The following is a 16,853-nucleotide window of genomic DNA, read 5'->3' as shown; positions in this document are numbered from 1 at the left end:
GTCGCCGTTGCCGTCGTTGGAATAGGGGAAGGGAGGAGGAGCCCCCGCCGCACGGCCTCAGTCTTCGCGTCGCTGCCCTCCAGCATTCACGCCTCCCGCGTCCGTTCCGCGGCGCAGCCACACTCCGTTCTCTCTCTCGCTCCTTGTGTGTTGTGTGTTCTCTCGTTGTGTGTCGCCGTGTGTCGTCGTCGTCGTCGTCGTCGTCGTCGTTGTCGTCGTTGCTGTTCTCGTCGTCATCGTCGTCATCGTCGCCGCCACTACCACCACCCGCCACCACCGTCGTCGCGTCGTGTCGTTTCGTCGTTGGCATAGTCGTCGCCACTGTCGTCGTCGTCGTCGTGGTCGTGTCTTTTACGTTCTCTCTTGTAAGCGGCCGCGTCTGTGCGCGCGTGCCTTTCTCTGTGTTGTGTGATGTTGTTGTGTGTGTACAGTCGCAGTCAGTGTTTAGTGTATATCTGTGAGTGAAACCCACACACGTATACCTATACACTTACGAGGCACGCATACCTAGACATTATTCACTTGGTGGACGATTCACGTATAGCTAAGCAAGAGAGTCACCCTACCACGCTCGGCAGCACACAGGGACACGCACGTACTCACACGCTCTCCTCGAATCCGGACGGGACTTTAGCACACCAACACCTCTGCGGGAGGTGTGGGGGTGAGCCCCCAGAGGAGGTGTCAATCCTAGCGCTGCTCAGTGACCATCGCGGCGCCACCCAAGTAACACCTTTCGTCCGCTCTCTCTCTGCAACTGAGCACACCGGCAGAATCTAGTCGACGTTTTTAACTCGAGTCAACAAGGGAAAAATCAGACACGCTCCTTTATTACATTTTTTTTCTTCTTTTTTCCATTTCCTAATTTTGTCTCATCCACCGATCGTCATCATCATTGAGCACCTCGTAAAATCATCGAAAATTATCAATCGAAAATTGAACTAAACTTTTCTCTCTCCTTTTTAATCTATTATTCTCAACCAAGAAGAAGACTCCTCAAACGAAGACATTGGATTCGATAGAGGGAGGGAGAGAGAGATATATATTTATTCTGCTGCTCAATATTATTATTTATTATTCTTCAATAATACCCTGATAAGAAGAAAAATACTACGTTTTAATTGATCTGGTGTTTACCTATTTTCGTGTCTACGTTAATCTTTATAACGACGACGCGTCGTTTCTCGTGTGATCCCGGCCCGTCGGACAGTGTGGCTTCTTCGAGCGCGACTACGTTCTCGTGCTTCTCACCTCGTCATTTCCATACCTTTCTCTCTCTCCCTCTCTCTTTTTCTCTCATACACAGTCCCTCTCTCTCTTTCTCTCTCGCTCTCTATATTATCTGTCTTGTCCAATTGTCTTTTTGTGTAAATTGTGAACCAAACGAGTGTTTTGGCAAACAGTGAAAAATAGTGAACGATTACCTACCGAAGGATGGGAGCAACTGTAGGTGCGATTAAATCAATCCGATAAAAGTGACAGTGCTGCTTAATTAGAAAAATATCGTTGATCGAAATCGTTTCACTTAATTGTGATAATAGTGAACATAGAAGAGGTATTTGTCAAGACAAGTGAATGAATAAGAAGATGAAGAAGGGAAGGATCGATGGGTCGTTGAAGGCGAGGGTGAATCATCTTTTTGGCAGGAAAAGGCGTGAACGTTCGAAGGATCAGAATCCTCAACGTTCCTGAACGAGGAAGCAACAAATATGTTGGCGTGGTGATCGAATAAGTGCCTCACGTGCTTTCCAAAAAGAGACTTAAAAATATATATAGATAAAGATATATATATATATATATAGAGAGAGAGAGAGAGAGAGATAAAGATAGAGAGAAAAGCCAAAAAGGCAAAGAAAGGCAAAGTGGGTTGATAAAGTGAAGGAAGATAAATAGCAAAGACGCGGAAAAAAAAAAGAAGAAGAGTTAGAGTCACTCGAAGAGGAATCTCGCGCGACTCGGCACACTCGCCCGTCTCGATGAGATTCGAACAGGAGACAGCGTGCAGGGGTACCCACTGCGCCAGCACTCCGCAACCCTCCGCGCTGCAACAGCGAACACGGCCTGAGGAGTTGGTGGTGGAAGAGGAGGAGGACTCTTCCTCCTTGAAGGACGACATTGTCGTAGGTCAACGGTTAAGACGCAGAGAATTGGAGACTAACGTGGTCGAGGGTGCGAAGACGGGGCCGAGGGCCGAGGCGGGGGGGCCTGGGATGGCGTACCCCGCGTCAGCGACGGCTCTGAATCAGCACTCGCCGTTCGCAAGCTCGTTGTCCCTCGGTGGAGGACCACTTGGTGCTGCCAGCAGCGGAGGAACCGCTGGTCCTCTCGCAGCTGGAGCACTAACCTCCAATAATCCCAACGGCCATATCTCAACGGCCGGTGGACAACATTTGCCAGCACCGGCCGCTCCAAGACCAACGGATTTTAGTGTTTCCTCCTTGTTAACTGCTGCCAACACTCATCCACCGATCTTAGGTGGTTCTTCGTCTCAAGGTAGCGCATCGCCACCACCTGGAGGACCTGGCAGTCCAGCAGCGGCGCCCGAAACTCCGCCACCCTTACCGATCCAAAGGGAATTGTCTCATCCTTCCTCGGCTGTTGCCGCTGCCAGTTATTTCAGTGCCGCTGCACTGGCAGCCGCTGGTTTGTATAATCCGGCGGCTCATCTGCCTCCAACCAGCTCGCCAGGGCCGACGGCTCATCATCTACAGGGCAAAGCTATACTCACCAGTCCGCATCATCATCCGCATCTTAATCCTCACGGCATCACGCCACCAGGTACACTCTTTCAATATTGCTTATTCCATCACTCCATTTTTCCTCTATTCTTCGGATAGGATACGTTTTATTCAATTTTATTGACGATGATACTAATTACTCGATCCATCAATCCACAACTCTATCTTTGGAAAGAAAATTTCTTCTACGAAATTGTCGCAAAGAAAAATTCCATGTTCAATATGTACAGGACAATGTTTGTTGTAAAAATGTAGAGAGAAAAAAGTCTTATAGAAGGAGAGAGAGGGAGAGAGCGAACGTTCTTATATTTGTGTGTGCGTGTGTGGGATAAGATCGAGAATGCGGTTGTGACGCTGCGGAAAAAATTCGCTTGCTATACGTCAGTAATACGTTATAACGTCGGCTAAGATAATGCAATCGATGTGGCATATCTTGTGAGTTAAATAAGCTGCCGAATGTAAATACCATGCTGGAACATAATTTTGGATTCCATTGATAAGAATTTAGACGACGGAATGTTAACTCTATGATCGTTTCTTTAAATCGTCTTGCAAAATCTTACATAAAACTTTCTTCTTACTTCGTCGTTTAGTCGTTCTTGGTTTTACCTTGGTAGAAAATTTTGAATGAAGAAACGAGGACAGGTGTGGCGGATTCGAAGGTTGATAATGGTGTTGTTGTTCATCCTGTGTTGTCTTATCTGTCATCTCATTATTACATACAACCACTTCGTCCGCCATGCTTGCTTATTCTTTTCGTTACCTTAAACGATGAATTAATCTCCGACGTTAGTATTTGACACGCGTTGGTAAAAGTATTCTATTATATTTTTATCAGCAAATTTTAACTTGGATTTTTTATGTTGGTTATCTGGGAAAGGTTGTTTTTTTGATTAGGCATATGTGTAACAGCTAATGAACGAACGTTTTACTGTGATCTTCTGTCGTTCATTTGATCTACTTTTGTTGAAAAAAACAACTAATCATTTAATAATTTTCTTAAAGCTAGATTATCATAGATAGATATTGTTCATATAAATATTCTAATCCACATTTTTGTCGTTTTGAAATGTACAATATAATTGACAAAATTCATCAAATATATTGATACAACTTTGTAGGATTTTTGTATTCGTCGAGGGATAGTTTAAACAAAATGATTTATATTACATTGGTTAAAATCTAATCATAATCGTTGAAAATTCTAATTCAATATTCTAATATAAAAATATTCAAAAACGAGTGATACGACAATATCGGTCGAAAGACATAAAAAGTTATAAATTTCAATATTGAAAATAAACGATATGATGATATATTTAAAAGAAATCTAATAACAATAAATAGTCACGTATTTAATCGTTTAAATTTCTAATATCTGCCGGTAGTAATTTGTAATGGTTTTATAGTCTGAGGAGTTTAGAATTAAAAATGATATTCTTCCTAGATACAAATGATTCTTTTGTCAGAACTCATAGATCAAAGCTGGTGATTTGTTGTTGCAACTCTTTCCTGTAATTGAAAAAAAAAAAAAAAAAAAAGAAAAATTGTCTTCTAATAAATTAGAAAAATAAAGACAGGAATAAGAGAGAGAGAGAGAGAGAGAGAAAGAGGGAGACAGAAAAAGGATCTTCTTCCTTTTTGTTTTGTTTTTTTGTTGTTGTTTTCCTAGTGTGTGTTGGGCTTTCGTCCAAGTAAGCAAGCGTAGGTAGTGACGATTAATCTTGCCAAGGGCATGCATGTCCGACGTCTCGGATATTCGAAATTCGGTGCGTGTAACTTGTGTGCGTTTTCTTTTGCCGCGCTTGTACGAAGACGTGAGCGCGTTAAACTCGTGTCAAGTCGGTTAGATACGACGAATATTTAACAATGAGTTTGATCGACAAAGATTCAACAATAATCATTTCAACGAGAGAGATACAATATTTCAATTCAACATTTTTTTCATAAAGTTTCAAACGTTTTTATTAACAAATTTACAATTTTCTTCGAAACTTTCTGAAATCTTCCTGTTTTAAGCCTATTTATTAACGTGATGTCACTTTTTAGGCCTTGATTCCCCTCTTTAGAAATGTATTCCTAATATTATTATTACATTTTAAATTGATTCGATAAAGTAATATTATTTTTTTACATTTTTATTTGTATTTTAGTTTTTTTTTTGTCCATTTATTTCTCGGTCTGAAAATATTTCATTTCTCTTTATTATGCTTTGTGAAGTGCAATTATACAATTTTTATTTGGACACATATGTAGTTAGAAGAAAATCATCAGCACTTATCTCTCTCTCACTCACTCTCTGTTTAATATTCTTTCTTTTGGATTATTATTTTATAAAAAAAAAAAGATAAATATTGTTTTTCAAAGCAATAATAAATTGTTTAAATTAATCTTCCTATTTTTTTGTTTAAATCGTTTGTCTAATAATCAGAAAATTATTCGTCTGACTAATCTTTTCTGAATTCCGTTCGTTTAGGAATAAAAATGGTGAAAACGTTCGTAAATCAATGTGATGAACAAAATCGTCGTTGAATCGTCATTGTGTTAATGTCAAAGTAACAACGTCACTCGTATTTAATTATTATTTATTATTCGCGATAAGAAAATAAATTATAGTGTAAGAAACGCGTCAATTCTTGTCGTTATCGTTAAAACCGAGTCCTTCAAAAAAAAAAAACACCTTCAAAATTATTAATATGCCACGTGTAAAACTAACTTCCCTAGAACGCATTTATATATATATATATATATTGGAAAAAAACTAGAAAGAGAGAAAACGTCGGCACGTTTGAAGCTTCGTAATGTCGAAGGAAATATTTTTCTCCATGGAAAAGTCTCCGTTCGCGGAAACTACTCGTTTGGCAGCCATTTTTCAACCTTTCTCGGATGATAAAGAAAAAAACAAAAATGAACGAAGAGAATTCAATTGCAAAATGATCAAATCTGCTGCTCTCTATACCTTCTCGTAAATTTTTTTTCTTTTTTTTTTTTTAGTTCGCACTAGAAACGTAAATGAAACAATTTGTTCAATTTATTTGAATTTTTTTTCTTCAACGCGAAAGAATAATTTTTACGTTACGATCTCGCGCCATTTTGTTGTTCATCTTTCCTCTTTGCTTGACGTATCAAAATCATCGAAACATTTGTTAATATATATTTTTATATTTTGTTTCTTCGATGAAAATAAACATATGTTGAATAAAACTGTTGTTAATTTCTTTTTAACAATAAATAATATTAAATCATTTCAACGAGAAAAATTGAACCCTTATCTTGAATTATTTCCAAAAACTTTCGAATTTAATTCTAAAAATTGTGAAAAATCATTAAATTTTTCTTTTTACTTTTCAATATTGCATTAGATTAAAATGCAATTTTTCTTTTTTTTTCTTTTTGTTTTCATCTTAACACTTTCATTTATATTTTACCACACTTTATTAACTTTTTCTGTAATGAACGAACAAAATGAAAATAAATGAGAGAGAAAAAATTTCCTTTGATCTGAATTCATTAAAAAAAAAAAAAAAAAAAAAAAAAACGTTTTCATATTTTCCTTGTTGTTTGGCAAATAAAATAGAAGGAGAAGAAAAAGAAATTGAGATGTATATTTATAAGAAAGTAATAAATTAAGGGTTGTAAGTTCGTGATATTTTATTGATATTTCTAAAGAAAATCGTTCATTTTGTGTTTAGTTCGAAATTCAAATCGTTTTGTAATCTCACGTTTCTCATTATCAGTAATACGATATTTAAAAGAAAAAGAAAAAAGAAAAAATAGAAATATTCGGTTTCCCGCATCTCTTAAAATCCTATCACAAAACAAATATTTAATCGCAGGAGGTGTATTTTGTTTGTTCCCTAAAACTATCGTTTTTCTTTCCTTTTTTCTCTCTTTTTGTCTTTTTCTCTCACAAAATCGAAAGAGCCTTTTTTTTTCTTTATTTTTTTTTTCCTATTTTATTTTATCGTCGGCTCGAAAGCGACAAGTTCTCGATTCAAAAGCAGTTTTGTATATTTTGTATTTTATTTCTCCCCTCCCATGGAGGAGAATACAACGGTGGCAAACAATAACGTGCGATAAAAATACAATTCGTGTATTGTTAGTGAAATATGTTTAAACAATTTCGGGACTGGTTTGTGTCTCTTTTGGAAAAAGTTCAAATATAAAAAAAAATATTTCTATACATACATATACATACATATATATATATATATAGAAACGTGCGTAACTATAGGTTTATATTTTGATTAAAAAATCGAGAAACGTTTTTTCAAGTCGTCGATATTCGTACGGGGTTGATTTTGTAGGGGTAAAAGTGGTAGTAGACTTTTAAATAAAAAAAATGAAACAAAACAAAAAGGGGGAAAATGTATGGAAAAAAAAGAAAGAAAAATTATAAAATGGTGTAACAAAAAAAGGCAAAAAACAAGAAAAAAAAAGGAAGAAAGGTGAAATAAAAATGATTACGATCGACGGACGACAAAACTCGGGCAGAGTGATTTTATTTTTCGCCGAGCTTACGTTGTGCGGTCGGAAAAGTCGATCGATTTGTTCTCGCGTGTCGATTGCTTTCTCTCTTTCTCTTTTTCTCTTTTTCTCTTTCTAACAACAACAACAAAAAAATAAAAAAGAAAATAGACAACAAGAAATAAAAACAAATAAAAACTTTATTATTCAACTTGGGGGAGGATAAGTGAAATCGAACGTTTCCAATGATGATTATCTTTTCTTCTAACATTAAAATATGTTATAATATTTAATATTTATGATAAGCACATACATACATAGTCACACACACACACACACACACACATGTTCGTTCTAATTTTATATATTCCTCTTTATTATTATTGAATAATAATAGAAATAAAACGATATCCATTTCTTTTTTAGCGATCGATATTAATCATTTATTCAATCTCGTTTAAAAGTTGTTCAATTAGGACGTTTAGCGAACGAGTAGTATAATAAATAGTAATAATATAGCACTTCTTATATAGCTTTCATAAATTACATCTCAATTATTCGTAGTTTCATGTAAAAATATTCTACTATATATACTACTACTGTGTACTTTTATCTCTAAATAAAATTAACGTGTTTATTTGAAAAAAAAAAGTAAAAAAGAAAAAGAAGAATAACAAAAATAAAAACAACAAAAATAAAAAAAGAGAAAAAAATTAGTTAAAATCACGAAGAGTAAAAACACGTTAGATTAATTAAACGCGATGTGTCAATACTTTTCCCCTCCCCGCCCAATTGCTCTCTTTACCCCCGTACTCTTTACAAACTCGGCGTAGTAATAATGAACGTGAAATAAATGAAAGAGAAAAGTTTATATACAAACGTAAATATGCATATAGGAGTGTTGTGTGGTGGTGGTGCCCTGGTGAAGCGAGATACAAGTGCGAATGCGAACGTGAACGCGAACCCAAACGCGAGTGTTGTTGTGTGTACATATTCGATATATCACAAAAGCTTGATAATTACTGCATTAACTAAAAGAACAAATAAATTGAATTTACATGAGAATGATAAAAGCGATATTAATTCGATGATTAACACGTATACCGGTGATCGGCACCAATAGAAACAGCGCAACTGCAACTTTGTGCAACTCTGTGTGCGCTGCTATTCTGCAACTGCAACTGCAACGGCACACAACAGACACTCTAACTTCCTACGTTGGCCGCTGCTACACGTGCAACAGGTTTTAAACATTTTTACGATAAAGAGCGTGCGCTCGCGCGCACCTTTCCATGTAATTAATCGAAATGGAAAGGAAATTCAGGAAGCCGTGGCACGTCGCGAGACATTAAGCGAGTCGTTAGTTAAATATGAGCTATTGCGTTAATCGGACAGAGATAGATAGATTATATTATATATTACACATCTCTCTTGTAAACGTTCAATTCTAACTTATCCATGTAATAGGTGAATTATCGTTATTGAATCATGATTGAGAAAATTATTACACGATCGGATAATATACCGATCTCTCTCTCTCTCTCTTTCTCTCTCTCTCTCCTAGGTACTTTATATTTTTTCAATTGAAACATTGTTCAAATTAATACGCTATCGATACGTTAGTTCAATAATCATGATTTTTATCATTCGATCCAATCGCAATTGATATTTTTATTAACAAAATTCACATGCAATTGTATTAATCTTTTAGGCACTACGCCTAAGCCACTGTAGTGGCTTTCGTGGATAACATCTTTTCAAATATATTACATATAATTTGATTATTAATTATTAAAGTTAAAATATATGTTTATCATTTCTTGATTCAATACAAAGAATTGATATAAATTTCTTTGTATCAATACACCATCATAGTTTTATCATTTACGTACAAACTTTGACGCAACTCTGCCGTATAGAGAAACAACATCGCGCAATATTCAGCAGTGCCTAAGAGGTTAATTTGTAATATAAATAAGACTTTTGAAAAACAATTCTTTGAAACGTTTTCATATTCTCACTGTTATTTCTATCCTTTATCCATTACATCTGGCGATAACTAAACGTTCTTGATCATACGTCGAATAGGATAATTGTTAGAGCAGATGAATTGCTCCATTGACCTAAGAGAAGATGAACGAATACGTCAATTCTATTTTTAAATTATCCTATCTTCTATTTCGTACCAAGAATAGTATAGTACGTGCTATATCTATAAATCTATAGTTATATTTACAAAACGTTTAGGCATTTTCATTCTCTAAGGCATTTTCTTTTTCAAACTTCACCCAAGATAGATAAATATAGTGGTATAGGAACCCTTATACTAGGTGAACTGAATGAGGATGAATAAAGAGAAAACCTTAGGGGGTTAAGGGGTAGATGAGAAGAGAAAAAAAAAGAGAAAAAGAAAAGAGAAGCTTTTTCCCGTAAACTTTTCAACATCTTATTCTTCTTATTTCTTGTGGTCGGATCAAAGAGGATTCCTTCAATGATGTGAATACGAGTATGTATATGAGAATAAGAACAAGAAAGAAAGAATACAGGGAAAGATCTTCTTCAAGTTTCAAGGGGTTGAAAAAGAGAAACTAAGGGATGATGATTCACCTAACAGCTGTCATCATCCATCGTGATCTCATCTTGAGTCTCCTTTTGAACTTCTGTTTTTTTTTTTCAAGAAAATTATTATACAAAAGACAACATTAATTTTTTAATGAACGATTATATCATTTAAGAAAATGTTATAACAAATAATTTTTAGATAAATGTATTTTTCTTGTAATTATTTGAAATGAAATTTATGGGAAGCAACTTAGAAAAAGATAACGAATTCTAAACGTTACATGAGAAATAATGGATTTGTTAGGAAGAATGATCGTTTGACCGACAGAAGAATATCTTTTGGAAAATGGATCTGTAATCAGTTTGATAAGTATCTCTTAGGGGTTTTATGAGAATAATTTCAAAGCAAAGGGGCATTAGAATATATTTTAACAGGTTCATTTATCTATTCGTGTTGTACGATGTTTATCATCTTTGGGGTTTGTTAATGGGATTCGTTTATTGTATTGACGATTGTTCTTCGTATATTTGTTAGGTTTAGGATTGGCTCCGCATACTCCCGAAGAAGCAGCAGTCCTGGCGGCGGCAGCAGCTGCATTACATCATCATCACCAAGGTGGTCCTGGAGGTCCAGCGATGAGGCCTCTAAGGCCACCTTTACCACCGGGGATGCTGCATACTTCGCCGCATCCCTTGGCACCGCACCATCCCTTGGCCGCTCCTCATCATCCTCTGGTACCACCACATCATCCAGAGGAAGATGGGGTCGTCGATGATCCTAAAGTCACGCTAGAGGGCAAGGAACTTTGGGAAAAGTTTCATAAACTTGGCACAGAAATGGTCATCACCAAAAGTGGCCGGTAAGTTTTCATTTAATTATTTGTTTTTATTTTTTTATTTTAAGTATTATTTATTCTTTATTAGAAAAATGTATTTGTACCTTGAAATCTTATTTTTAGATAATATTCATTGTTAATAATATATTTTTCATCGAAGAAATTGTATTTATCATGATAAACTGATTATTTTCAAAAAAGTTTTACAAATTTTAATAAACGTGATTAGAAAATTATTTATCAGTTAAAAAAAAAAACAAAAAAAGAAAAGGTTAAATGATTCTTATCGTTAAAATATGCCTTTACAAGCTTGCATAATGAATATCAAATGACATTTTCATGATTTCTTGATCGGAACTAAAGAAAACGTTAGGCACCATTGAACGCTTTATAAGCTTGCTGACAGAAGAAGCAAGTGGTTTCTTTCTATAGCCCACTTTTCGTCCTTCGAAGTAAACTTCAACGATCATGGTTTATACAAACGAATAGAGCAGCCTATCAGATTCAAGCATAAAAGTAAAGACTGGAATAGGGGTGGTAAAAAGAGAAAGAGAGAGAGAGAGAGAGAAATAAAGAAAGAAAGAACTAGAGATAGAGAGATAGGCCGGTAAGTAATTTAAAAAGAAATGAAAAGCGCGTTCTTCCGCGACTAGGCTTAGAAGTTAGAAACGGTCTTTCTAGATAGACACAGACACGAGCTGAAAACTATAATAGCTGAGAATAGAGCACGCGCCTGGAAAAGGGTGAGCATATACCTTTACATATTTCATGTGCGACGCGTACAGGTGCGTGTTTTTGCGCTCGCGTTTACATTCATATATATATATATATTTTTTTTTTTTTATATAGAAACGTATATGTGTGTATAGAGAGCACGTAAGTTACGTTATACGTGTATCATATGTAATTGTGTCGAATTATCAATGTTATACATACACTCATATATTCATTTCTACTTTACGTACTTACACATATAATATATATCTAAAGGATTTTCCTTTACACACACACATACACACGTCTATGTACATGTAGAAATTCTTTTATATACGTATTATTCCTATTTCTCTTTTTTTTTGTTTCTTTTCTTCAGAGAATGTATCTATCTTTCGACATTCCTATTATTTAATTGTGTGTGTGCACGTTCATGAGCTTATCTCCTACGTGTCTCTCTCTCTCTCTCTCCTTCTGTGTGTGTGTGTGTTGCTTTTCATGAATGAATATATCGGGACGGATTTAATCTTTGAATGTTAGTGTCCTGTTGCATGTGTATACGATACTACACAGTACTAATCCTCTCTCGCATACATTCGATTGCAAACAGGGTGCTCTTCGTCTCTCTTTCTCTTACTGTCTGCACAAGGAAAGAGAGAAAGAGAGAGAGTGCAATACGAAACTCGCACGTGGATTTCGGCTTTGCTCTCCTAATTTGCGTCATTAGTATCGCGAGAAAGGGAAATCGTGATTTACCATTGGGGATTCTCTGTCTTTCTCTCTCTCTCTCTTTCTCTCTCTCTCTCTTTCTCTCTCTCATTTGATCTTACTGTCTATACGTGTTACGATAAAGGGGTTGCTTCCTGTTAGTCTGGCCGAATAGAAATTCAGCTTTCTCTCACCCCTTACACGTAGATCTAACGAACGAACCACGCTGATTAATCATTTTATTCTTTTTTTTTTTATGAAATTTATTGTCTTTTTTTTTTTAATAATATTCTATATACATATAAAGATTATTATTTATAAAGATATATTAGTAAGAAGAAATTTAGAACAATTTGTACGGTTTGCATTGGTGAATCTTGTAAATTTATTTCCAAATACATATTTTTCAATGAATAAAAGCAATTTTTTGTTGTCTCTAGTAAGAAGTAATTTTTGAAGTTTCATTTGTGCAAGTATTATAGATGTATGATGTGTGTATAAGGTCGAAAGCTTGATACGTGTCCTTTCACAGTTATTAATGTTAATTTTTAAGACGTTAGTTCGTTCAAATTCGTACCCGTCACGTTGTTCGTCGCGGACTTTCGCATGATTGCAGTGGATAATCTAGCATAAACTCGGTGGTCTGTAGCTGCACATTAAACGTCGTTCCTACCACCCAAGGAAAAAAGAAAGAGAGAGAGAGAGAGAGAGAGAGGTCCACGTTTATGTATGTTGTTACGTTGCCTGTCTACACGTAAGGAAACTTATCGTTAGTTGCTATCATTATAAAACTTCCTCTCTTTCTCTCTCTCTATATATATAGTTTAAAAAATAAAAAAAAAAATTCGATTTTTTTCCATTTAATGTTAATATTCTCCTTTTCTTTTTTACTTGTTGTTGTTGTAATTTTTTAGTAGTACCCACGAACGGTGCGAACCGTGTTTCACAAACTTGATAAATTTTCTTGAGATTGTTCTGACAACGTTTAAATTATTTTTGATCGATTTAAAAGATTAGAAAAATATTCATAACAAGTTTGTATTTTTTGTAGTTCGATTACTTATTATCGGTCGTCAGCATTTTTTTTGAACTGATTCTCATTTAATTGTACATTGTTTAAGTTGTTTAATTTTCTTGATTTATGTTTGAGTTCAATGCATAGAAATTGATTAGAAAAGACAGTGATATATACAACTGAAGATGTCAATTGTTCTATTTCGATGAATTAGAATTAACAGAGACAGAGAACTTACCATTAGATTTGCTTTTATATTTTCTAGTCTCTATACTTGTCCAATATAGAACGCACCCTGACGCATACGAGACTCCTCCTCTATAGCATATATGTATATATATATTCTCTATCACACACATAGACATCATTGAGGGAACATGTGTGTAGGTGCGTTCTCGTGACCTACTGGAAACGTACAAGACGCGTGTACGCATGCAGCCAAAGCTCGTTGTCGGATCTCGAGGACGCTTCGACTGAAGACTCCTAATAAGTTCTGGGTGCTTCGAAGAAAATAAATAGAAATGAGAAATAAAAATATATAATAAAAATCTAACACGATTCAACACCGACAACAAGTACGAACGGTGACAAGAAGCTGCAAGCCACTAGCAATTAATAATAGCGAATATCTCCGTGAAAAATGTTCATACGTTTAACACGTTTATTACGCAAGTAAAACCCCCCATTTACAAGCATTCCTGATTCAATTTCTTACTCATCTAATCGATGTTCTAAGACCACTTTAAACGTCACGCAAATTCCAACCAACTAGTGACATAATTATCATCATCATCATCATCGTCATCATCATCATTATCATCATCCTTAATGCATCGTTTTATTTCTTATTATAATCGCGATTGATAATCTCGATTAGTCGTTTTATGTCGCATCGAAATCATTAGAACGTAATTAAAAATGTGAATCAAGTTTTTGTTTTTTTCTATGAATCACACTTATATTCTTTATACATATATATAATAATAATAATAATAATATAACATATCAATTTTCTATCTTAAAATTCGCGTTAGAAAAACTTACGACGTTTCCTGATACACACACACATCCTATATATAATATACATATGTATCTAAACATACTAATCTACGCGTTTTCTTTTCTTATTTAACCAATTACATATACAATGCATAATATGTAATACATAATGTCTCGAGGGTGGTGGTTGTAGGGTGTAACGAAGAAGAAAAAGAAGAGGAGAAACAAGAGAGAGAGAGAGAGACAGAGAGAGAGAAAGAGAGATAGAATGAGGGTCTTAAGTATAGGGCTGCCTTAACGATGTTTGTTTTATACATTGGCAGCCTCTTCTCGAACCTGTAATCTTTCTAAACGAGATATTACCTGGGCCCGTTGCGAAACAAACCCTTAAGCTTCTCTTTCTCTCTCTCTCTCTCTCTCATTCTGTTTTTCTCTTTCTCTCTCCGTCGGGTCGTGTGGTTTGCGGACTTTCGAAGGCCGAAAGAGTGGGGGAAGGAAGAGAGGAGATAGAAAAGGACGGAAGATTATACTCGAAGGGGGGAACTGGGCCTCAAAATTGCCTCCCCTTCCTTCACCCCTCTAACCCCTCCTCCCCTCCTTGGCTACCTGCCCAAATTGCCGGCCATTCAACAGCCTCCGGTCACGCACACGCGAACCCTCTCATACAAACACACATATATACAACACACATGTGAGTCTAGTCTCATCGTCTTATACACACAACACACATGCACACACGCGCGTGTATTTCTTCTCTCTTTTCGTTGACGAATTATCGAAGGGGGGTTAGGCGAAACCAGATCAACGATCATTTTTTTTGTCTGTTTCGCCATTTTTTCTTGTTTGCAACAAGCTTCCTACATTGCTTAATTTTTAGTTTAATAGGATGTTTTAGGATATTTTAGAGAGGGATTCTTATCGTAATTTCTTTTTTTTTTTTCTTCTTTTTTTTTCTTACGTTGTTGTTATTATTCGCATTCTTTCTTTTTCTTCTTCTTCTTCTTCTTCTTCTTTTTTTCTTTTACCTGAATTGAAAATGAATTTTTGCAATGAGTTCACTCTTCCTGTCGACGAAATGCAACGAGATAGCAATTATTTCTCCTGTAATTAATACCCAATTAATTTATCAGAGCGATAAATATACGTTCATGACCATTTATAGAAGTTGTGAATAAAAGAAGAATGCGAGAGTATTATACCTGTTGGGTGTTACAAGCATTGTTAAGAGAACAGGTAACGTTAACGCGTTAACCCGATTGCGAGTAATTAAACGGTTCGTATGGTATCGTAATTAAATTCTGTCTGTTGTCTTGCACATCTTTTATCCTTTCCCGTATCGAAAAGAAAAAAGAAAAAAAGAAATAAACAAATCAATAATTAAGTAAGTAAATAAAAATCGAACAATTGCGAGACTTATATTTATTGGGTCAGTATTTCTAAACGTATTTCATAGTATTTATTTATGTGTGTGTGTGTGTGTATGTAATAAATATTTATTCCTAATCTAGTTACATTTATTTATAGTATTTTTTTTTATTTTTTTTTTTTATAAGAAAGACAAATAAGTAGATCGGTCGGTTTAAAACACCCTTTGCTTTTAAAAGTAAGTGTGATTTAATTTCTCAGTGATTTTGAAATCAAATAAGCCCTGAACAATTCTGAGGGCAAACAAACCATAAAAATGCCATAAGAAAGAGGGCGCGAGCCATAAGAATCTTATATAATAGGCTTAACTAAATTTATCTTTGTCATCGTTAACACATCTCTTCCTGTGACCCTTCTACTACTACTTCTTCTTCTTCTTCTTCTTTTTCTCCATCATCTTCATCTTCATTTTGTTCGCATTATTTGGTGTCTTCGTCGTCTGTTCAAACGATAATGATTCAATGGAATTTATTGTTGAGACAAGATTTTTCAAATATTTTTACATCCATTTATTTTAAAATTATTCTCATTCGTGTTGGTCACTTTCGATAGAAAAATTCCACGAGAGAAATCTCTGTGTTAGAAATAAAATGAATAATTATTATTATCTAATAGTTATCATTCTTGCAATACGTCAAAGAATAAAACAAAAACAAAAAAAAGGAAAATTGTTACGCGTTGTTCTGTCATTGTATACTTGAGTCATTTTCAAATACCTTGTACAGATGCGAATTCTAATCGCATCACAACCAAGACTTCAAATCATTTTTTTTTCAATATCTTTATCGAAACTATTATGTCACACGAGGGAGGGGGTAAGTGGGTGGGACGTGTGTCTACATATTTTTGTGCATGTATTTAAAATCTAATCAATTTCTTATCGCGTTCGAGTCAAGTTTTGCAAATCGAGCTGTCAGAAAAAGCGATTAGCATTTTTCAAATGGGACATATATACATGTATGCCCTTCGACAAAACTTTTCTTAACGAGACAAAAAATGTGTGTGTGTGTGTGTGTGGTTGCTTCGTCGATTAATCGTGAAATGGATAAAGTGCTACCGAGTTTAACGAATGCAATTTAATTTCATCGTAGAAATATATATATATATATTGTTCTTTGTGTGTAATGTTTGTGTATGTGTGACTGTGTGCACATTTTGATGATCGTTTTGTTTTAAGTCTATATTTTTATTTACTTATTTATATCGCTTTACTTTTCCCGCCCATTTTTTACCTACCCTCTACGCATTTCTCTCGAACAATTTTTCACAGAATAATATTCCGTTCGTTCGGTTGGTTCACGTATGGTACACGTTTATTTGTATGAACCGTTCGTTTGCTATAACTCTCGTTCTCTCTTTTCCTCTTCTGTAGGGTTTTTCATTCTCTCA

General features: G+C 35.1%; 1 protein-coding gene across 6 annotated transcripts in view; it reads left to right on the top strand.

The window, feature by feature from the left end:
* The first annotated feature begins 69 nt into the window (after nucleotides 1–69).
* Nucleotides 70–16,853, top strand: part of bi (T-box transcription factor bifid) — a 101,622-nt gene continuing 84,838 nt past the window's right edge. For 2 of the 6 annotated variants that reach the window (XM_015328394.2, XM_015328395.2), the window contains exons 1-2: nucleotides 75–2,778; nucleotides 10,303–10,627. In XM_015328394.2, coding sequence (XP_015183880.1) covers nucleotides 1,977–2,778; nucleotides 10,303–10,627 — 1,127 coding nt within the window. In that variant the 5' untranslated portion in view covers nucleotides 75–1,976. Of the gene's footprint in view, nucleotides 2,779–10,302; nucleotides 10,628–16,853 lie in introns of all 6 variants that reach the window. The other 4 variants (XM_089179791.1, XM_015328389.2, XM_015328393.2 and 1 more) reach the window with 4 other exon arrangements.

Source organism: Polistes dominula, unplaced genomic scaffold (genome assembly GCF_049000335.1).
Source record: "Polistes dominula isolate Pdom_NZ unplaced genomic scaffold, Pdom_raw_medaka contig_27, whole genome shotgun sequence".
NCBI classification, from domain to species: Eukaryota; Metazoa; Arthropoda; class Insecta; order Hymenoptera; family Vespidae; genus Polistes; species Polistes dominula.
Note: the sequence above shows the minus strand (reverse complement) of the source record. Positions and strands in the feature narration are given on the sequence as shown.